Source organism: Cavia porcellus, unplaced genomic scaffold (assembly GCF_034190915.1).
Source record: "Cavia porcellus strain 051 isolate PalLab524CR breed Dunkin Hartley unplaced genomic scaffold, mCavPor4.1 scaffold_33, whole genome shotgun sequence".
NCBI lineage: Eukaryota > Metazoa > Chordata > Mammalia > Rodentia > Caviidae > Cavia > Cavia porcellus.
In genome coordinates this window covers 4,312,792-4,335,066 of record NW_026947516.1, presented here as the reverse complement: position 1 = coordinate 4,335,066, position 22,275 = coordinate 4,312,792, and the positions used below count along the sequence as shown (strand labels likewise).

General features: G+C 49.9%; 2 protein-coding genes across 2 annotated transcripts in view; one reads left to right on the top strand and one right to left on the bottom strand.

Annotated features, from left to right (window-relative positions):
- LOC106025956 (steryl-sulfatase-like) overlaps positions 1–12,644 on the bottom strand; it is a 210,672-nt gene extending 198,028 nt beyond the window's left edge. The window contains exon 1 of the mRNA XM_063242777.1: positions 12,503–12,644. The gene's annotated coding sequence lies outside the window, so the exon portion shown is untranslated. The remainder of the gene's footprint in view (positions 1–12,502) is intronic.
- Positions 1–22,275, top strand: part of Pudp (pseudouridine 5'-phosphatase) — a 56,768-nt gene that overhangs the window by 8,048 nt on the left and 26,445 nt on the right. The window contains exon 2 of the mRNA XM_003462756.5: positions 17,962–18,180. Coding sequence (XP_003462804.2) covers positions 17,962–18,180 — 219 coding nt within the window. The remainder of the gene's footprint in view (positions 1–17,961; positions 18,181–22,275) is intronic.

The window sequence follows — 22,275 nt, the reverse complement described above, 5'->3', positions numbered from 1 at the left end:
TTGGGGTGCTGGGGGTTCGCTATGCATGTGTTACAGTTTCCATAGCTTTAGCAGAGTTTCAGGCTTTGCTCGGCTTCATTTTGTTTAAATTACTTGATCATCACTGAAACATTTTGTGAAGCTAAATTGCCGTACCGGGGCAAAAGCCAGGTACTATCGGAAAGTAGTGGACCTGTTTGGGGCCTTGTCAGGGGTCTTCAGGTCATCAGGGTCCTGCTCCTCACGCAGATGGTGGTACCCTAGCCCTGGCTTCTGCTGTGCCCGGACTTCGGTACACCAGTCTGTCTCCCTGCTCATGCACAGGAACTTCTAAAACACTCCCGAAACACACCTCTTCTCTATAAAGAAGTTACCTCAGGTGTGTCCTTGGGATGGAAAGCGAACAAGAGACTGCTACTTATATTTTGTCCCAGCCACAAATAAGCATGGCTTTCGTTAGGAAGCGAACATTTTGCTGATTTCAGTACGACCCTTAAGGACACTCTCATTTGCTTTAACATGGCATTCGTGAGATCACAAGGTCCGGGTCCTCATCCAGGTCCGGTCCTGATCGGATTTGGGATTTGGAGTTGAAGGAGCTTGTCCTGGCTGCTGAGAACCTAGTGGGAGCAACCCTGACAGCTCCACCTGGGGAGCTGGTTGGAAAAGGCCATGGAAACCAGCACTTTCTCCTCTTATTTCAGAGGACCAGCTCGGTGGCTGCTATGAGCCGTCCTGGTCCCATTCGATGAGACGCATGTCAAGTGTAGGCACAGGGGACAGCCTCAGCAGACCCTCCCGGGGCACGGTACCAATGCAGAGCTTTTGGCAAATCAGAGTTCACCTCGTTAATAATTCATGGAGAGTAGGTGTCCACAGCCTGAGCCCGCGTTAGGTTAGGATCAACCTTAGCTGTGTGTTTAAGTGACACCTGCTCCATGGTCTCCTGTCTCTCTCTGCACCCACTTGGTAGATACCCCGCCCCCAGGCCCCCAGAGTCCTGCTCGCTCCCCACCTCCTGGTTCCTGATGCATCGCAGACAAAGCCTGGTACCTCCCAGGACATGGGCTGCAGTTCTGGAGGCCAGATGTCCAAAACCAAGACGTTGGCTGGGCCAGATTCCCTCCAAAGGCCTTGTATGAGGCTTCCCCTTTGGCCCTTGGCTTCCTGCCTCCAGCGTCTGCAGGCCGCTCTCCGCTGGCAGAGCACTGGGGACGGAGCCCTGGGAGCTTGGGGCTGTCCTCTCCCCAGCCCTTGCCATCCCATTTGGAGACAGGATCCTATGAATTGCCAAAGCTCTTCTCAGACATGCCCTCCTCCTGCCTCAGCCTGCCACTGTAGCTGCAGTTACAGGCACGTCCACTGTCTCCTGCTCTCGCCATCAGGCCAGGGCCTCACTTAAATGACACACAATGACCTCAGCTCCAGGTCTGTGACTTCATCCTATCAGGGAAGACCCTTTTTCCAAACAAGCTGGTTGCAATTGGGAGGTGAGCAGAGAGCTGCTTGACTTGCCCTGAGGTCCTCTGGGCTGACCAGAGAAGGTGCAAAGCCTGACTCGGGCTGCGGAGTTGACGGCCAAGTACACAGAGATGGAGGGAGAGTTCAGGCAGGCTGGGTTAGAGGCCAGAGGAGACGGTGGGCACCCGCACCCAGCACGCGGAGCTGGGCAGCTGCTGGGAAGGGTCCCAAAGGAAGGTCAGCCATCGGGACTTGTGCCCCGCACCTTGAGAAGATGGTGGCTGTTCTTCTCCTCCTCCTCCTCCTCCTCTTCTCCTCCTCCTTTTCTTCTCTTCCTCCTCCTCTTCCTCTTCTTCCTCTTCTTGCTTTTTCTTCTCTTTCTCTTCCTCCACTTCCTATTCTTCTTCCTCCTTCTCCTTCCCTTCCCCTGGGATATTCTTGGATGAGAATCCTCTCCATGGGGATACTCTGTGCTAAACATTACACCCCCAGTTTTCTTCCTATAAAGATTTCTCCACTGCCAGGTGATGTCCGTCATACCCAAGGGACAGGAGGGCTTGGTAGAAAAGACAATTGGGTGGGATCCTCCTTGGCCTTGGGCAGAGTTGGTCCTAGGCCTGTGCTATATCCAGTCAATTCACTGCCTGCAGAGGTCCCAGCTGCCGGCTCAGCAGGTGCAGGGCTCCAGGCTTCTTTCTGGGAGGGATGTGGAATGCTGGGTACATAGCGGACCCTCACTCTCCAGGGTTGAAGGCGAATTCCACGCCAAACCTTGGTTCCGCAGCCTGCTCCGGGTGCCTTAGCCCTTGGCATGCCGCCGCCCCGGTGCACACCTTGACAGGAAAGCAGCACTGCAGGAACACCTGTGTGAGCATGTGCACAAACACTGGCGCCCCGACAGAGCCCCAGCAGCTGGCCCCCGTCGCTCCAGCCCTCCTTTCAGGGTGCTGCGGCGAGTGTGAGATTGTCACCCACAAGGAAGCTCTCGGGTTCTGTGTGCCCTGTGATCTGCAGGTGTCATTCATTACATGTCGTTAATGAATGCTGAGAGGGTACTGGGGATATGCTGCCCCTTCCCGTGTCCCTGTATCCTCTCATTACGTCCGGAGTTGCAGCTGTCAGCACAGCCAAGGGCAAGCTGGGGATTTGCATATATATTCATACAGAGCCACCTCTATATTCCTATGCGTGGACATGCGTTTTCGCCAATTCATGCATGGATCACTTGGGTCCGTGGCTTCATCTGATCATGTCATTCATCAGAGTGCAAGCTAGAGTGTAAACAAAGGAGGCCCACAACTCATGTCCACAGGGCGTGCCTGGCTAGTTAGGACTCACATTTCCCTAGATGGAGATATCAGAAGAGGAAATACCCACAGCCGTATTCAAAAAACTTTCCTGTACCTGCCGTGGGCTTTCTCCTGGCTGTTCCTGACCGCCTCCGGTCTGTGATGGGAAATCCCATTTGGGGACCAGCTTGGCACTCCACATACACAATTCCATTCCCCGGCACCGAGGCTCCTACCAGGGTCCCTGGGTTCTGGCCCTTTTGCGTGCTCTACTCTGCTGAGAAGCTCTGACCTGCACGAGAGCTGGTGTGGCAGATTACCAGCCCTGAGGCCACTGGTGGGGCTTCTCATGTTCTCAGTTTACTCCTGTTCGCTTTGGGTTTTTAAAAAGATATAAAGCACAAGTTGAAGATTCAAAACTCTCCCCTTTAGAGCTGGGGTTTAGCTCAACAGTATGCGTGCATGCCTGGCAAACCCGAAGTTGAGTTCCATCCTCATAACCCTCCCCCAAAAAAACTCCCCTTTTAACTTCTACTTCTTGCTTATCGTCCTTGCAAACTTATGCTGCGTTAGCAGGCGTCTTCAAGAGGCTGTAACTGGAAACATCCTTAGTCTATTGGGCCACACCTGTAAAGCTTGTGTACTGTTTTCCCGTTAGCCCCACAATAGCTTTCTGTCTGTGTGGCACAGATCTGAAGAGGATGGGTTTATTTACACAGGCTCTCATCTTTGGGATTTCCAGTGCTTCCGTGGTTGGCCCGTGAGGGTGAGAGTGTATGGGGGTGCAGAGCCAATCACACCACAGCCACGATGCAAATGAGGAAGCAGAAAGACTGGGGGTCCCTTATCCACTCCAGGAACAGTCCCAGTGACCTCGAAACTTGCATCTGGTCCCTGCCTCTTTAAAGGTCTTGTCATCTCTGGGTAGCAACACACCCTGGGAACGAGGCCCTCAACACATGGGGTGCGCATTGAGGGGATGGGAATCCAGGCTGCAGGAAGTCCAACAGTGGCCTGAATTGTCCGACGGACCCTTTGGACAGTCATGGCTGTCTAAGTCGCTGTAGGGAGGTTCGGAAGAACAGCCAAGCTGATTTCTAACTGTTCGAATAGGTGCGGTAATGCAGTCTTAAATGCAAGGACACATAATTCAGTTAGGCATGTAGCAGTTCATTTGCTGTGTTACTACCCTCATATCCCACACAGAGCGTAAGTTTAACCATAAGTCATAAAATAAGAGCACAAAAGAACATTACTAGGCCGTCTTTTCTGTTTGTCTTTTGGTGGTACTGGCTTATGCAGTGAGCTACATCCCCAGCACACCACCTCTCTCTTTTTTTGGTTTATTATTTTGAGGCAGGTCTTGCTAACCCCCTGAGTTCTCCAGGCTTGGCTGGTGCTTGCAGTCCTGCTACCTCAGCCTGCCAGGATGCTGGAATGACAGGCATGCAACACCATGCTTGGCTGGTCGGTCGCTTCTCTGGTGAGGAGTTGAAGCAAACAGTGCTCCTGTTAGGTGCAGCTGAACCGCCCACTTGAGAAGCTCCGAGCTCTTGTCCTAGTGACTGGATGTCTTCCCTTCTTAGCTTGTGTAAGTAGCGCGCCCCCTAAATCCAAGGATACTTGAGCTCCACACAGCTTTCGGGTCTTTCCTTGTATTTCCAGACTCGCACGTGTCCTAGAGACAGCTGTTAAACACACTGTCTGTTTGCACCCCAGATAACCCACAAGGTTAATCCTCCTGACATACACAATCATGGTGTAAGGCCGTCCCGCCTCCAGCACAGGTTTGAAAACAAACTGGCACCTGCTTTGATCACACATCCGCTGAGCCCTTCCATCCAGGGCAAGGTGTCCCCCAAGAGCCCCCCCCCCCCCAGCCGTCTGAGCGTGCAGTCAAGTCAGGGGCTCCTGGAGGAGGCGAGTAGGTGTTCCTGAGCCCCTGCTGCGGTGTCTTGTGTGCAAGCCTGGGGCTGGGACCGGTGGTTTTCACACTATACTCCCCATCTTTCCAGCTCCCACTTGGCTGCTTCTGAGTAGAGTGATGCACATAGCAGGAAACCACCCTTAACGCTCTGAGGGTCCCTCAAGAAGTCTTAGGTGCAATGAGTTAAAATCAGAGCCGTGTGAAGCACTGCATAGCGTGCAAACGTACAGCCCTTTGCAGAGGGACCTTGCTCCTTCTGTCATTTTTTTCATCCGTCCCTTGTTGGTGACAAGAAACAAAGCCAGTCCGGTGCTTTTAAGAGAGAGGTGCTGTGCAGGTTAAGGTCTACAGCCCAGAGTCGTGGGCTGCTCTGTGTTCGTCAGGAATTACTATTTCAAAGTCATTCTCCCAGGGCTACCAGAATTGGCTGTCTTTGCAGATGGGGTTGTTACAGAGGCGATCAAGGTGCACTCAGGTCGGGACTGAGTCCTGACCCACTAGGACTAGCGCGTAGCATGCTTATAGAGGAGGAGAGAGAAGGGAAGCACACAGACACGTAGCAGGGAAAAGTTGATGTCTGCAAATCCAGGGGAGGGGCCCAGGGAGGAGCCAGCCCGTGTCTGGACCTTGAGCTTCAGCCTCCGGACTGGGAGAGAAGTGGTTTTATTGTTTACTGCTCTGAGTTTGATGTCAATTTGCCCTAGCCAAGAAGCATCTCCAGCATATGCCTGAATCCCGGGCATTTCCCTCCCAGAAGGAGGCAGTGAGTAGCCGAGGGCTGTGTGTGCACGGCCCGAGGGAGCCTGCATCCTTTGCCTGGAGCTCTCTGACATCCCTCCGCGCCTGGCAACAGAAAACGCGCTGCGGCAGCCTGGGATGCATCTTTAGAAGTGGAGCATGGCACAGTTTCCGTTCTCAACATGCTTTCCAGGTCTCACAGTGATGTGTGTTGTCCGATCCTTTCTTAAAATGCAACGTCTGCACTGACTGTGCGGCCCTGCGTTCCTTCTCAGGGGCCCCTGGTAGATGGGTTGTGACTGCATCAGTAGTAGTAGACGGATGGTCCCCAGCCAGGTGTGGTGGGCTCTGGAGAGTAGCTCTGAAGAAGAGGCTTTGGACAGGGCACATCCCTGTGGAGTTCTGCGATTGGACTTTTCTAAAATTCAAAAATGATCCACATCGCCTACATTGGAGGCATCATAGCATGACAGGGTAAAATGCAAAGAAAGAAACCCTTTTTCACCAGGTAATCCGCTAAGAGTGGAGTTCATCTTTATCAGGTTACTCTGCAGAAATGGTGAGGCCTGAGCATGCTATTTCTTCCCCCACCTCTGCAGAGTTGTTTCTAACGATGGCTAACCACTGTCTGCTGCCCCCCTGGACTTCCAGCTGTGAACTCCTCATGAAGAAAAGATCACTGCGGCATCTCGCAGGGAGGGCTTGGCTTCTTGTTCAACAGCCCAGCAGTCCGCAAATGTGTGGGCTGGGAGACAAGAGCCAAGGTCCTCTGCCCTACCCCAAGCGAGTGGCCAGTCTGGAGAATCACAGGCTTGATGGTAGCTATTGAGGAAAACGCAGCTTCCTGCTTGTAGTGTTTAGTGTTTGGCAGACTTTGCAGACCTAAAGCTGGTAGTCTGATCATCTGTTCAGAGAATGACAATATGCAGTGTAACAGCTATTCAATATTTTGAATTCCTATGTCTTTTTCATTGTTCGGTTTGCTTTGGTTTTATTCGGTTTTGATCCAATTGATGGCGTGGACAGCTATTTCAAAGATGACCAGATACATTGTGCTAGCCATTTTGGATGTACTGTTACCTTGTTTTGAAGTCCTTTATTGTGTTCATCGTTTCGTTTTTATTGGTTCTGTCCTGTTTTGTTTGATTTGACTATGCCCAAAGGTATGGGCAGCTGTTTTGAAGACAATAAGAGGCATTATAGTAACCCTCGTTGGTTTCCTATTACCTTGTTTTGAAGTTCTGTGTCACACTGTTTAGTTTTGATTGGCTTTATTCTGTTTATTTCCTTGGTTTTGTTCTCTTTAAAATAAAAATTGCAAAAAAAAAAAAAAAACACCAAGAGAGAGAGAAAAGGGGATGCAGTAGGGTTAACAGAATCTTTCCTTTCTGTTACTGGAGGTTAAATCCAGGCCCTGCACCCTGGGCTGTTCTTTTGCTCGATATTTCTGAAACTCTTGCTTAGCGGTGGTTCTGCAAATTACAGTAAACATCTCCATTTATAGCAGAGTAGTTTGCCTTAGTACCAATTAATGTAAATACCCCACAGGCCACTTGCAGTAACTTAAGTTCCTTCTCCCATCTGTACTTTTGCTCTCGACATGGAAATGACACCTTTCCTCTTTCTGTGCCCGTCATAGAGGTTAACAATCATTACATCATGCACTTTCCTTTTAAATCACATAGAAAACAAAGTTTCATTAAAAACACATTTACAGTGCTCTATAGGGTGTCTCTCGAGGGACAAAATCAACTCCCAGCTGGGAATCAATGCTTTAGGGTCCAGAGGGAGAGGAGAGGGAGCGGGAGAGAGACGGGGATGGTAAAGGAAGAGGAGGGAGGTGAGGAAGGAGGGAAGGAATGACAGCATCGCCGTTCAGCGTAAGTAACTTAGCAAAACTCAGAAAAGATGCCAGACATTGTTTTGTTGTGGTTGCTGGATAATGAAACCCCTAAAATACGTATGTACCAAAGGAATGATGTTTTGAAGCGTTTTCAAACCTGTCTTGATGGTGTTTTCCAAAACAAAAAGCAAAAGGTAAAATTGATAGACCTCTTCCCTCTTTGGACCGGCTGCTCATCGACCCTGGTCTTGCACATAGGAATCCTGTGCTCCACAACGAAGTTATGCCCCCAGCACCGCAAAGTCTATAACGAATCTTGACTGGGTGATACCTTCAAGTTACAACTTTTTTTTTGGGGGGGAGGGTTCAGTAGGGTCTATTTAAATATGAGAAAAAACAGAAGCTGGATAATAGGAACTGGGGAGATTGAGCTTCTGCAAACAGGAAGGAGACCTAGAAGTTGTGAGAAGACCTGGGAAGTAAAAAGAATGTGGATGAGGTCTCTAGGCACACCACGACCCCGTGATGAATGACAGGGACGTCATCCTTATGTGCCACCCACAGGGACTGGTGATAGTTTCCAGGAATCCGTCTCGGGAGGCATGCCTTTTCCCAGAGAGTGTTTCACGTCAGTGGGGAGGGACTCCAGATCCTAGCGCATCCTGTGAGCTAGCGGGAACACCCCATCGGCTTGGGGCGCTGCCCGAGACAGGTCCTGAGCCTGCCAGGACTGCAGAGGAGAAGCCTCTCTGCTGCCCCTCGCAATGCAGAGGGAGGCGGGCACACTATGGCAACAGCCGCTGCCTCCTTACGGGACACACATGAGCAGGCTCCTCCACCTTCTGCCACTCTGCTGTGTGGGATTCCAGGCAGGCCCAATAAGGAAGAGAGACCTAAGAATGAGGTGAGCTGTCTGGGATCAGGAAAGCATTTCATTCAAAAGGCTTTGTCAGAGAACCGGAGAGAGTGCGTACCCTTATGCCCCCGACACTGGCACCCTCTAGTTTGCATCCTAGGCTCTTGTCGCTAAGTTATGCCTGCCAGCTTCTCCTACAGGTGAATAAACAGTCCTTTCATTCCATACCTGCCAGGTTCCCGAACCACGCTCCCTCACATAGCCCAAGGTACAGATCTTGGACCCGCTCCACTGTGCACACCTGGATCCGACACTCTTGATCCCCACAAGTGTTTGGTTGGAGCCGCAGGGCAGCCCCGGCACACCTTCTGCCACTGAGCAAGCCAGGAGCCCCTTACCTACAGTGTCTTCTCTCCGAGGAGCCCCCAATCTCCAGGTCCGGGGCATGCCATCACCCGCTGGGAGCCAGGGTATCTCACTGGCTCTTCTCTTTAAATGATCCCTTCTCTTCCACCTCCCCCATAATTATACAGAAAACGAGGTGGAGCCTGCTTTTATCTGGGAAGGTGTGGGCATGGAATGTGGACCTGAAGACACCCTGCGGCTGTATTGGGGTTGTGCCCTACTTCTGCTCAGCACTGGTGACCCCCCCCCAGACAACCCTGGGGGTAAGAGCCTGGCCGCCCCTGCAGCCTCACAGTGTTGGGGTGACAGAACCTTAAAAAGAGCATAAAGGAGTGAGGTTGCAGGGAACGCGCTCTTCCATGTTTGGCTCAGGTTGCTGGCAGTGGCTGGTTCCCGGGAAATAGGGTGCTTGCAGCAACACAGTACCTCTCCATAGGCGCTCATCATGCATGGAGGATGTCCTGGCTTTGTGAGCTGTCATCTGAGCTGATCTCACAGGGCACCGTGCTCCTGAACCTCCATAGCAGTGGACAGAACGGACCTCCCCCGTTTGCACTTCACTCAGCCCCTGGTGTTCCCACGGTGGCCTGTTGCCTTGTGTTTATCTGCTGTCTTGCATTAGGGAGCCCAATCCTGTTCGTTCCTGCCGTGGCTTTCTCTAAGGAGCAGCTCCTTGTGTGAAGACATGACAGTTTGAATATCCCCTTTCCTGCCCGAGCTCTTCTGACCGCTTTTCAGGCTTTAGCTATTCCAGAGCAAACTGCCACCGTGAATATCTATGCATAGGTCCATTGTAAACAAATACTTTCTTTTCTATTGGGGTCTTAGGGGTCACCATACACCTAGCTTCAAGGCTTGGTTCCTAGCTTGCTACTATTCCGGTTGGAGGAACCTTTAAGAAGTGAGGTCTACTGACAGTTCTTTGGGTCACTTAGGGTATCTTCAATGAGAACTTTGGATCCAAAGGTCTTGATTCCCAGTTCTGAGGTGTCTCCTCCAAAGCAGAGAAGCCAGTCATCAGTCATGGACTAAACTTTCTGAAACTGAGCCTAAATAAACCGTCCTCCTTTTTATATTGACTTACCTCTGGTGTGTGTTACATGGATAGAAAGCTTTAGCTAAGCTTAGTTTCTATGAACTAAGCGGTTGTAGACCGAACTTTTAAAGAAACTGCAAATGCGCTTTCTGTGTTGGGTTACACCTGTGCTGTAAAAGGTTGCTGTGTACCTAGTGATTGAAAACTAGGGCTTCCTGTCTCAGTGCTGGAAGCCAGAGGTCCGCCGTCTCAGGGTTTAAACACAGGTACCGACAGAACCGTGTGCCTTCTGAGGTCGCAGACCGCCTGCCTGATTTCCTAAGTTACCCTATTTACGTAACTTGCGTGTGCTGTAGATTTGTTGGGCTTGCCTTTCATCTTGGTCATCATTTCCTTTTTTTAATGTGAGATTGTATTTCCTGTAGCCACCATTATTTGTTTTGCTTTTGTTTTTTTTATTTCTGCTCTCATTTCTGAAAACTCCTGCGTGTAGCTTCCCATTTCTTCCATCTCGCTGTACTCTGAGCTTATCCTGCGTGGGCTGGAGGCCTGGGGTTGCATTTTGCGTTTGTGTCTTGTCATTTTCTGTTTTCTATTTTTCGTCCTGTTTTCATGTTTATCATGGTAGGTAGCCCTATCACTAGTATTGCTCAGTGATGTCTTGTAGGTGTAGGTGATTCTTGGTCTTGAGGTCTGTCCCAAGAACCTACCTTCCCAATATATTAAGGATGGAAGATTGCTATCTATTTGGCTCTGCATGCTGCCTTTCATACTGGACTGTGGTGATAGTTAGTACCCCAGCTAATCACAGTGTTGGTCATACAAGAGAGAAAAACTGATGACAGTATATGCGATATCCTGGCTGAAGTAGTACCATTAGCAATAACAATAGCATTAGCACATCCTGACAGCTGACCAAGGTGGGAACTATTAATTTGGTTCCTTTAACCATAGGAGCGAGCTCTACAGGTACAGTAATAAGATCCAACATTTACCAGGAACGTATGCAAGCAATGAGGTCCCTACCCCCCCCCCCCCGACTGATTTTTCCTGCTGGCTCTGTAGGGCCCTTGGGAAACTGTCCCACTGCTGCTGGGCCATGCTGGGGCCATCCTCGCATACTTTTCTCTAAGAGCTGGCTTCTAATTTGAAGCTCGTATTACAGACACGCTTAATTCCATGCTCATCGATCCTGCATTTCAGTCTAAAACTCCTAAACCCAAACACAGGGTACCTTGTGTGCAAGCTGAGTTTTAAAGGCTAAATGACAAAGCTGAATTTTAAAGATTAAACAGCCAAGGACTGTGTGTGTCCTTTTCTTCTGTCAGGTACAGCACAAAGGATGCAGGTGGCTGCAGGAAAAGTTTTGCCAGCCTGTTTGGAGCTTGCGGTGTCTGCTGAAAACGTGGACCATTACCCTTCTCTTCCTCTTCCATTCTTACGGCCTTGTCCTCTGCATAGTACTTACTGGGAATCTGTTTTTTGGGTTTTCTTGGTACTGTAGCTTGTGCCTGACGTCAGGTCTCAGAGGGAAGTCTTTGGATGATTGGTTGTCATTCTTGGCCCCACATCCCGTATCCGTGGTCCCCACATCAGGGCAGCATTCCAGTGTCTAGATTGGCATTTTCTTAATTATGCACCATGCAAGAGTCTGGGTGTCCCTGTATTGTTTTGAGGAAATCGTATTGAGCTTTTCATTTCTGATGACTGCTTGATTTGGTCTTGCAAGGGCTGTTGGGTCCCCGCTGTGCAGTCTTCTGTGTGCCTAGCACCCCAGTTACCCGGCTCATGAGTGTCATTGCATGGCAGTCACATGCCATTTCTGCATATCTGAGGTTGATACCCGCCTCCCCACAGCCTTCCTCTGTGATTCTCATCAGTAGTAAGCTCTCCGCATACTTTGGTGACCCAAAAGATTCCCGGTCTGTAAATATGCCCTAGCGCAGCCTCTGTGCTCAGCCATTCCAAACTTGGAATGAATTTTAGTTCAGGGGAAAATTAAAGTTTTGGTGGGTTCTAATTCTGCTTTATATAAATCATTGCCTAGCGACCTGTCAGGATCCAAAATTGCAGACTACATGAATGAGCTCAGGTGGCAGGCCCCAAGAAAGGGCCACAGGGTACCACCCAAGGCTGTGGGCATCTCAATCCCCCTCAGGATGACAGTTCTCTAAACTGTCCTGACATTTCCCCAGGAAAGTAGGTCCTCTGCCTTCCCACTCCCTGACCCCATAACCAAGTTTTCATAAGTGGGTACCGCGAGCATAGCACGTCCTGAATGGCCAGCACCAGGGGAGGATCAGGAACAGATGGTGAGGACTTCTCACCTGGACAGTGCCCGGCCAGGTGTGGCAGCAGGGGAACCTGGGTTCGGCTGGGACCATGCCGAGGCTTTGCTTATGAGTTGTGAGTGTCAGGAAGAGACCAGGAGGCAACTTAAGGACCCATGCTTCCAGCTGCTACAGCCAGTGGTCCAGGTCCTGACTCAGCCTGAATGCCATGGACCTGCAAGCCAGTGTGGCCCTGGCTTTGCACATCTTCTGCATCCTAGGAGGGAGAGGCCAGGGCCATTGGACCGGACATGCTTCTTCATACAGCACCCTGAGCTACCCTCGCCAGGCTCCCACGCAGAAGTGGGAACCTGAGAGAGGGGACGTGGCCCTGAGTGGGCCGATGAGTATAAGCTGGGATACAGACGCCCGGCCAGGGTACCACCCCCGCCGCCATCACCAATCAGAATCCGGTCAGCCCCACCACCTACCCCATTTTCCCTGTCCACTTCCCACTCAGGGCCTGTGAGAGACAATCACGTATGTTCCCCAAGCCCGCTGTGTGGGTGCCCTGCTTTGTCGGCCAGTTCCTTCAGCTCCCTGAGAGCAGCACCCCCATAGTCAAGGTGCGCCGGATGTCAGGCCTTTCATCCCCTTGAGGCCACCCTGCTCTCAGGGTCCTCAGGCAGGTGACTCACCTTTGCCACACTAGCAGGCACATCAAGCCTCCGGGACGGTGCTTAAGGGCTGTGGCCCAGGGTGACCTTCAAAACTCTGGCTTCCTTTGGGGCTGGGGGAGCTGAGAAACAACCGCAGGTGCTGTGGAAAGGTCAGGCAGAGCCCCAGGGAGAGCAGCCCACACATCTGTTTGGAAAGCGCAAACCTTTCTCCAGCCAAGGCCCAGGCTCCCATTTCCTGTAACCGAAACTTGGCGTATCAACATGGCTGTGTTACTGACCAATCAAGTTTCAGAACTGGGCCTTTATTTTCCCTTTGTATCTGTCCGAAAGGGAGCAGAGAAAGAGGATCCCATGTGAGACCATGCACAGACGGCAGATACGTGAAATTCCTAGTTCCACTCTCACAGCAAGGCCACCAAGGGCCACCACTGTTTCAGGTCGAATGATCCCAGATCTAAGAAGATGCTCCTTTCCTTGAGTCTAAGAGTGAGCCCTTTAAAGACAGTATGTTCCATGAAGGTGTTACTGCTTCTCTTCCAAGGCCCCTTTCTGCAATGGAAACCATCGTACTGGGATCTGTTTCCAAGGGGTGGTACTCCTGTGGCCAGGGGCACGTGCAACTCTGATTGTGATTCACATCTCTTTGGATGCAGCATTACTTAATCTCGATTAACTGAGAACTCCAATTAATTGGAATCATTCATTGCAATTAAGTTTAGCAAGAAAGAAACAGCTTTACGCTTTCTTATTTAGGAATTTTGTTTTCCCCACAAATACGTGAATGTAAATTTGATTCAAGGTTGAGGAAATGGGAAAGGAGTGTGTGTGTGTGTGTGTGTGTGAGAGAGAGAGATAATCGGATGTGATGTAAAGGAATGTGTAAAAATTAGGGTTAGCGCATCATCTCAGTTTTTATTTCTACTTGTGAATCTGGACCTTAAATTGACACCGTGGGTTTAGTTGGGGGTTAGTGAGGGTTGATCTGTGTATTACATCGCTGGGTCCAGAACGTTAGGCTGTGCAGGAGAGACACACCCGGCTCAGCCCATCTCTTTCCTGCACTTTTCTGGACGGTTGGGCAGGGCACATAGCACCTGTGTCCAGCCCAGTCTCTGGTTCTGTAGATCTCGGGCCCAAGGCGTTGGACCTCGCTTCCCACCTCGGGGCGTGCTGATGGCTGTGCCCCCTCCACACTGGGAGAAACAGAAGTGGGGATCACCTAGCGGAAGCAGCCTAGGGTATTGGTTCTCCTCTATCCCACACTTCCCCGTTACCTGCTCATTGGAAACTCTTAGAAAAAGGGCAGGCTCGGGTGCATCATAACACACTGTGGGTGCTGGTTTTATTTTTAGTGCAGCTTCAGCAAGCATTTTAGGAATGTCCCCTTGCTGGTCCATCTTCACCATCTATGCACCCTTGGTTCCAGGATCCCCACGGAGACCCCAGTCCAGGGACGCTCAAGCCTCTTACGTGAATGGGCGTAGTATTTGCACATAATAGGTGCACACCCTCCCGGAGTGGCCTTTAAATCCTGTCTGAATCAGCACCTAACAGGGTTGAAATGCTAGGTAAATAGTCGTGATGTGGGAAATCATAGCAAAAACGTCGCCCAGGACAGGACAGTCCCTTTTTCCCAGCCTGTCCCTCGTTGCATCCACACTGACAGCGCCCATGGATAGTCTGCAGAAGACATCACTGAGTGTGTTGCACTGGTCCCCAGCCTTCCTCCGGGGCAGGGGTCCCTGCATCTGGAGCATGTGTCATCCACCTGGAGGCACGCCTGCCCCTCCTGTTGATCATGCGTGGCAGCTTCCTGGCCTCTGGCCGCAGTGCTCTGTGCCTGCCTTCCCCTCCACCCCCCTCCTGACTCCTCCCACCACCAGGGTTCACCTGGTCCCCCTGGGCACCCACCTGCGCCCCGCACATGCCAGCCAAGAAGCAGTTCTGCCTTCACACAGGTTTCTGTCCTCACCTGAGGTCCATCGTGGTTTCCCCCGCCACACCGTATCAAAAACAAAATCTGGGTTTCCTGGGGGAGCAAGCAGAAGCAGTTTATGAAGGCTTTAAGCTCAGCAGGGAAGAAGGCATATATATATATACATGGGCTAGATCTGCCCAGCACTTTTGCGCCCTTTTATTTTATCTCAGCTCCGCGCCCCCTTTGGAAAGATGGTGCCTTTAATTTCCAGTATGCCTCCACCAGCTCTGTTGTGTCACTGGGTCTGAGGAATGTAATTACTTGTTTAGATCCTTCCTTATTCTAAGGAGGATTTATGGTGATTTCCATCTAAATGGTGAGGAAAAGCGGCTGTCTGCGAAGTCCCCCTACAGATTTGTAATCCTCCGGCTCTGTATGTTTTAAATTAAAAGCTCTGTGACATTCTGAGCTTTAAATAAACACTGTTTAAATCATCTTAAAGGATGCAGCTATTTTTGTGTCTTTGGAGCTGGGGTTCCTTCGGCGCCCTTCTCCCTCCCTTTACGTTGCTCTGCCTTCCCACCTGGCCCCCCTCATCCTTCCTTTGCTTTTCTCACTCACTTCTGCCTCACCTGCTGGAGGAAGGAAAATGCACTGCCTGGCTGCCAATCTGCCTGTCTCCTTGCCCCGAGAGCCCTTCTCCATTTCTCTGCCTCTCCGCGAGGAGGGAACTAAAAGCGGTGCCCATTAGTGGGTGATCGTCCCTGTATGCCTGCTCTTTCAGCCCTCCTGCTACTGCAGAAGAGAAGAGATGAGTCCTCTAGTGAAGCCGAGTGCAGGGTGGGCCCAGCAAACCTCCCATTACTCGGGTTGCGATCCATACAGCGGCTTCTGCCACGCACCACGCCAGGAGGCCTCCTCTTCAAGGCCCTCGCCGTCTTTTGTACCCAATAAGAGGTCATTTATTTCTCCAACCTGCCGATCAGGCTGTCAGAATTTCCAGGATCCAGAAGGGCAGAGAGGCTGAGATTTCGTCCGTACCATTTACAGCCCTGCAGTAAAGTACAGCCTCTGTGGCAGAGACGCAAGAAGACAGTCAAAATGCTAGAGACGAAATTGACCTGGCAAGGCAGCCGCTGGCGCTTGCACCACACCGTGAAACCACAGGAAAGAAGAAAAGCGCTCTTTCTGTTGCTGTGACTGCAGAGCACACACGTCCATTTGACAGGCCAGGTGTCCAGGGGCTGAGGTGACCAGGGATGGAGGACCAAGGGGCAGCCTCTGCCCCACTTCCAAATGGAGAGCTGGAGAGATCCTGCAGCAGGTGCAGTGTGCCCCAAGACCAGCATGGGGGGCACTGCCCTCCAGGGGCTCAGCCAGCACAGTGTGTCGTATACCGGGGGTCCCCATGCCTGAGGTATGAGGTAGCAGGAACCCCAAACCCACCCCACAGGTGGTAGGGGTGTAGGGCTGTACGAAAGAGTTCCGCTTGCCAAACCTGCCTGCACCTGGGTTCCTGCAGGGATTTGTAAACCCAAAAATCACAGCAGCAGCAAAAAATAGTGGATGGGAGACAGGGTAGTGATCAGAGCCTGCTTGTCCTCACCCCTTCTGTGAGAAGGATGCAAAGGGTCAAGCGCACAGGCCAGCAAGCGGCACCAGAATCCCAGGGACTTGAGAGAGGACAGGACGCTTGGTGCCTGCATCTGGTCCACACAGCCCAGCCCCCAGCGCTGGCCTCTGGGGAGAGCAGGTGTCAGGGTCCACACCTGCTGAAACCATGTCTGTCCATAAGGGTCTGCGGTCTTGTCAGCTTCCACAATGGACTTAGGCACTTCTAGGTAAACGCCATTGTTTATGTGCATATGATGCATATGAATATACTGTACATTCATGCGTGTGCATAAGCACATGTGTACATGCATGTAAATACATAGGTTCAAATATATGCTTGTATGTATACACAGGCACGATCTGCGTTTATACACCTCCACCTACTGAAGTTAACTTGGAGGCAATACCATTATGTGCATAATGCTGATAGAATATTGATAAATAACTCCAGTCTGTGATTCTATGCCTCATGTGCATATACAGCGTACTGTTTGTGGCCACGGTTTTTCGATGTGACTCAGTACTGCATGTCTGAGTGTAGAAAGAAGATAGGTTATAAACACCTTCTGTTGCATTTTTCCATGTCATCTTGGAAAGCCCAGCTGGAAGCCATTAGAGTCACTCAGTTCTTTGGAGAACCATGGGGTCCAGCTGAGTAGCTCCACAACCCATCCCACGAGGGGGTCCTTGACCCGAGGCAGGGCCTCAGTGCCAAAGCTGGAACAGAATCAGAGCAGGAGTTGGGTGTCCATCACACAAGTACAGTGACTCTGTCATTAGTTGTGTGTGACCCACCCCACCTCTGCTTTTGGGGTGTGCAGAATGCCCATGGCGGGCCCCCCAGGAAACCAACATCAGGAAGGACCCTGGATAGGAGGCTACCACACACAAGCTTTGTGCTTTCACTGGGCCCTAGAGATCATGGTCAGCTCCTTGCTGCTTACCTGGTCTTCAAGCTGCAGTGTTTACTGGTCACTGGTCGTGCCTTTGCACTGGCCACTTGGGTGGCTTTTTGGTGAGCTGACCTTGTAGAGCCGTGCTGAAGGCTGAAGATAAAACACTAGTGTCTCATGGGCACACACTGCTTGCCCAATGCCATTCCAGGAATCTTTCTTGGGGTGACCCAGATGGACAGCTGCACACGTACACACACGTCCAGTGCTGTTCGGGGGTCACTAATGCTGACTGTAGTGTTAACCATAACTGGTAATACCAGCGCCAGTGCTCCATAGTAAACTGCCATGGCTAGGGTGGAACACCATGAAATAGTGTCTCCACAGCTTGTTTCCAACACTGATGCGTGGTTGGTTGATTGCCACTAGTCAGCCAGACTGGAAAGACCAATCCTGGGCACTGCCTGGACTTTAATGCTCCCCAGTTGTCGTATTAGTGCTGTGCGTATGCACCTCGTGGAGACGCGGAGAGCAGAGCCCGGACATGTGGAAACCGTACATATCCTCCTCGTGTGACCCAAGCTGGGATCTCGTCGTCAGGCCAGCCTGGCGCCTTTCTGTGATGTTGATAGTACATAGCTCTGTGCATGTCCCAGCACCTCGCAGTTGGGTGTCATCACGTGGGTGCCACCCCAGACCCCGGGGGTGTCTTCTTGAGCTTGCCTGCAAATTCAAGATGATGCCAAATGCCGTGGGTTGCAGTCAGTGATCTCAAGTGCATGTGGCCATTACGTTCATGTGAACAGAAGAACAGTCACCCACATCTCATTTTTCTCCTGATGGCTACCTTTCTAGGTCATTGGTCCAGAGACTTGAATTCCAGCCTCCTGGAGGGGGTGGCCTAGCCACCTTTCAGCAAACAGGACCTCTAAACATGTCCCAGTTTCCCGTCCAGAGACTACCCCATGTATTTTATGCTGCCGTAACACAGACTTTATGATCCGTATTCTGAAAATCTCTTCATCTTTTGTGCTTGGATTTTGTCTCTGCAGATACCGAGCGGCTGTATTCAGTGGTGTGTCAAGAAATCTGCGGTCGCTACGGGAAGCAGTACGGCTGGGACGTGAAGTCCCTGGTGATGGGAAAGACAGCGTTAGAAGCTGCCCAGATCATCATAGACGTCCTGCAGCTCCCCATGTGCAAGGAGGAGCTGGTGGAGGAGTGCCATAGGAAGTTACAGGCACTGTTCCCCACCGCTGAGCTCATGCCAGGTACTTCCTCGCCCTCTGCTCCTCCCCAGCCCTTCCTCCCTCCTCCTCCCTCCTTCCTCCGCTTCTTCCCGCCGACACATCCCGTGCCTCAGCATTGGGAGCGCTGTACGTCTCTTGAGGTCCAGAATGCCTAGTTTATCTTGTTGCATCTTGCTAAGTCTCAGGACTGCACCCGTGAGATCTCCATTGGCCCTGGAGGATGAAGGTCAATCCACGTGCTTAAAAGAATAGACTTCAGTTGCACAGATGTCTGGGGTGTAGAAATCACCTGAGCTTTATTTAACGTAGGTTTTTGTTTTTGTGGTACAAGGAGTCAAATCCAGCCCTGGCTGGCACTCCACCGCTGAGCCACACCACAGCCGTATATTTAGTTTCGATGAGATTAGGCTCAGGTCAGAATTGCTTCATAAGGCACGCTAGTAAGTGGCTTCACCTCTTCCTCCGTGAAATCAGACACAGAATTAAAATTCCAGCAGTTATTCAAACTTTAATAAATTGATAAGGAGCTAAAGCTCCCCATACGACTTTAATTATCAAAAAACTTTGCAGCCCTAGTTATTTTCAGTATGCCTGTGCATCACATACATAACCAGCCTAGTGTTTGTGTGTGTCTATTTTTGGGGGTGCTGAAGAGTGAACCCAGGTCTCACACAGGGTGGGCAATAGCTTACCACTGAGCTACCCTCACTGCCCCAGTCCTGGATGGAATACGCGTGTTTCAGTATCTGGTGTCTCCTCAGAGAAGCTGCTCCATTCCTGTGGTCTGATTCACCCTGGTTCCATTAGAAAGTAGACTTCGTGCTAGAAGTGAGAATGACAGACATCCTGCATTTCAGGTCAGACAGTACTCAAAATGGGCGCTTGAGTACACCTCTAGGATGACAGTGCAAATACTGTCTTCTGTCTTTAGAATTCCTGGCGCCCAGGGAGGAAAAACCAGTACTTCATAATGGTAGTATAATTTTAAAATTATATTAATATTGTGCACACACAATTTGAAATGCATGTTGTTATTTATAGTCATACGTAGATAATGATTATCTCCAAACCTGCCAGGTGAATGTTCCTGGCAATTAGAGTTTTCCTGCAAGAGCTTCATATGGTCTGTCCTTGGATGTCTCACACACACACACACACACACACACACACACACACACACACACAGAGCTTGTGATTATTCTCCCTGAATCTGCTACAAGCCGAGGTCTCCATCACAGGCTCGGTGAGTACCAGCTCCACGGTACACCGCCCTGTGCGTCTTTATCCACAGCGTCTGCCCAGGAAGTTGTCATGGCAACTCTTGATGCAAACACAGCCAGACCCTTCATACAGTCTTAATTGTGGTTTCAGTAAAATAAGAACAAAGTGCTTCGCATCTAGCGTAACATCTTCATCCTGATTTAAACACGCAGGAGTTTGTGAGTGTTGACTCAGTTTGCATGGTTATGCAGCAGTTCTCCTGAACTCTTCAAAGTCTAAAACACCCTCTGGATGAAACCTGCTGTGTCTCCCTTTTCTCGTAGGTGCCTATTAGGCCTCAGCACCCACCGTGGGTCTCAGGCTCAGGGTTCTCCTGTCCCTGATTCCAAAGTGCTAGGGTTACCAGCATGTCCCACCATGCCTGGCTCTTACGGTTTTGAAATGCCTTTAAGGAACACCATCGCACATTCACTAGGCCGCTTCTTTCAGTCCTGTGATAGATCTTTTGACTTGCAGAAACTTTCTCCTTTAACCTAAGTGGTGCTGTTGTTTGGAGCCGTTGGTTCTCTCCAAGGAGCTTGTCACCCTGGCTTCCCTGACATGAACTTGGCCATTATTATTGGAGGACCTTGGGATTGCTGTGGTGCTTTTCAGGGGAACCCTGGTCCTTATTTTGAGTGTGCTTCTTGGCTGCAGTGTAGAATCCTCAACCTAATGGCACAGATTCTTCCCCCGACTGGCATAGACTTTCTAGGTTCCACTTCTGACCTTTGGGCCTTCCCAGTGCAGATCCATAAAACAGCCTTGCATGAGTCATTGTCTTGGGCTCTAGGCCTCCAGTAGGATTCATGGGAGGCACTGTGATGGGCTGCGGGAATTCAGCTGGGCTCTTGCAGGACATTGCTGTGGGATCCAGGCCCTCAGCTCCATTTTCTAGGTCTTTAGTGTTGTGGACAGATTTCTTGCACTTTCTTTTATTTAACTCTGGGTGATTGTCATAAAATAGTATTGTAAATTGTGCCCTGTATATAATTGTTCTCCTCGCAACGTCTGACTGCAACTTATGCTATGAAGATCTTAATAGTACTAAGATTTGCAATCTCACAGATGCGGGATGTCTTTCCATTTATAGGCATCTGTTTGGTTTTTTTTTTTTTTTTTTTTTCCCTTGACATTTAAGTGCTTTATTGTTGGCACCAACAATTGAGTCTAGGGACTGATTTCCTACAATGTGAAAATAAGTAATTTACATCGTGATAATTAATGTTATGTAACGTCACATTTATTGTACATTTTGAGCATTTATGTTGCATTTTTGTTTTATGGCTTTTCTGTACTTTCTTTTATTGCATTCATTGTTTTTATTGTTGCTCTTGTATTCTGCGTTATGTGTGTCTTCTTTGGTTTCTTGCAGCAATCTTTTGTGATTTCAATGCAGAGATGTTTCAGTTCTTATGTGTTTATTCCTAGATACCGCATTAGTTTTTTATGTAATTTTGAGTGGAGTCGTGTCACTAACTTACTTTGAAAGTTTATATTGTTTCGTGTACAGAAATGCATCTGATTTTTAACTTTCCTTTTAACTTTTCTAAACTGCTTTGTTAGATTTACAGTCCGATGTGTGATCTGATATAAAAATCATCTCTCTTGCCTCATTTTGCTGGCGAGGATTTCTAATACTGGGTCAGAACATCTCACCTTGTTCCCAATCTTAGAGAGAAGCTTTTAGTGTCTCCAGTAAGTAGGTTGTAAGCTGTGAACTTTGTATATATGACCTTTATTAGTTTACCTCGATTCCTTGTTTGCTAAGTGCTTTGTCATCTCAGTAGATCCAGAAAATGGAACACTAAAATAACAAAAACATCCAAACATCACTGTCATCATCATTAAATCTCAGGGCTTCAAGCTTTCCTTGGATCCTCTGCTTCTTTATGGTTCCGCCTTAGGAACTAGTCCATTTTGAGGGCATCCGTTCTGCCATGAAATGGCACTCTAAGCCTTGTTTGTGTCTGTGGTATTGATTGTAATTTCGGCTTTTTATTTCTGATTTTAATTATCTGTGTTGTCTTCCTTTTTTTTTTTTTTTTTTTTTTTTTTAATACCGCGCTTACTTCCTGACCTGGAGTCCTTTTCAGCATGCAAAGCGACCTTAATGTATTGGACGTCCAAATGTCCTTTGCTCTCAGGTCTTGTAACTGGTTTTCTTTGTACAGTTCTTGCCCTGTATCCTGAGACATAAGTCTCAGTTTTGAAAGTCCGCCAGGCTGCACCTGGCTGGTCTGGCCTCTAGGCAGGGTGCTAATGAGTGTATTTTATGGACTTCTCTTGGAGGTGTGATGACCTCATTTAAAGGTACCAGTCATTGAAAATCCTGGAACATGAGCTACTCCAAGCCCAGAGCCAGCCTTTAAGGATGCCGTGGTCTTGCGCAGCTCCCTGCTTGGCTCTCTGGGCTTCTACCACTTTTTAAGCTCTTCCAGGTCAACAGGTTAAAGGACTTATTTCATTCCTTTTTGTATCTATAGATCATATTTTTAAACAAGTTTATTTGTGTGTGTGTGTGTGTGTGTGTGTGTACTTAACTTTTACTGGCTTCCCACCTGGGAGTTAGTACTTACCAAAGATAGCAGGTCTGCCTTGGAAGATAATGGCGTGATCGTGTCTGTGCACCGCGTCCTCAGCTGTGTGTGTTTACACAGGAATGTGACTGCAGTGACCAAACAGTCCAGGCGTGGGGTCCTCACAGGGCGCGCCTTGAGATTTTGTGTCCATCCCTCCTGCATCCTCCTCTGTGTGAGCCACGCCTGCCCGCTCCTGCACAGGCAGCCCTCTCCTGTCCTCTTCCTGTGACCCCGGTCCTCGTCCTGGCACGGGGGTCATTTGTGCTCACTTACT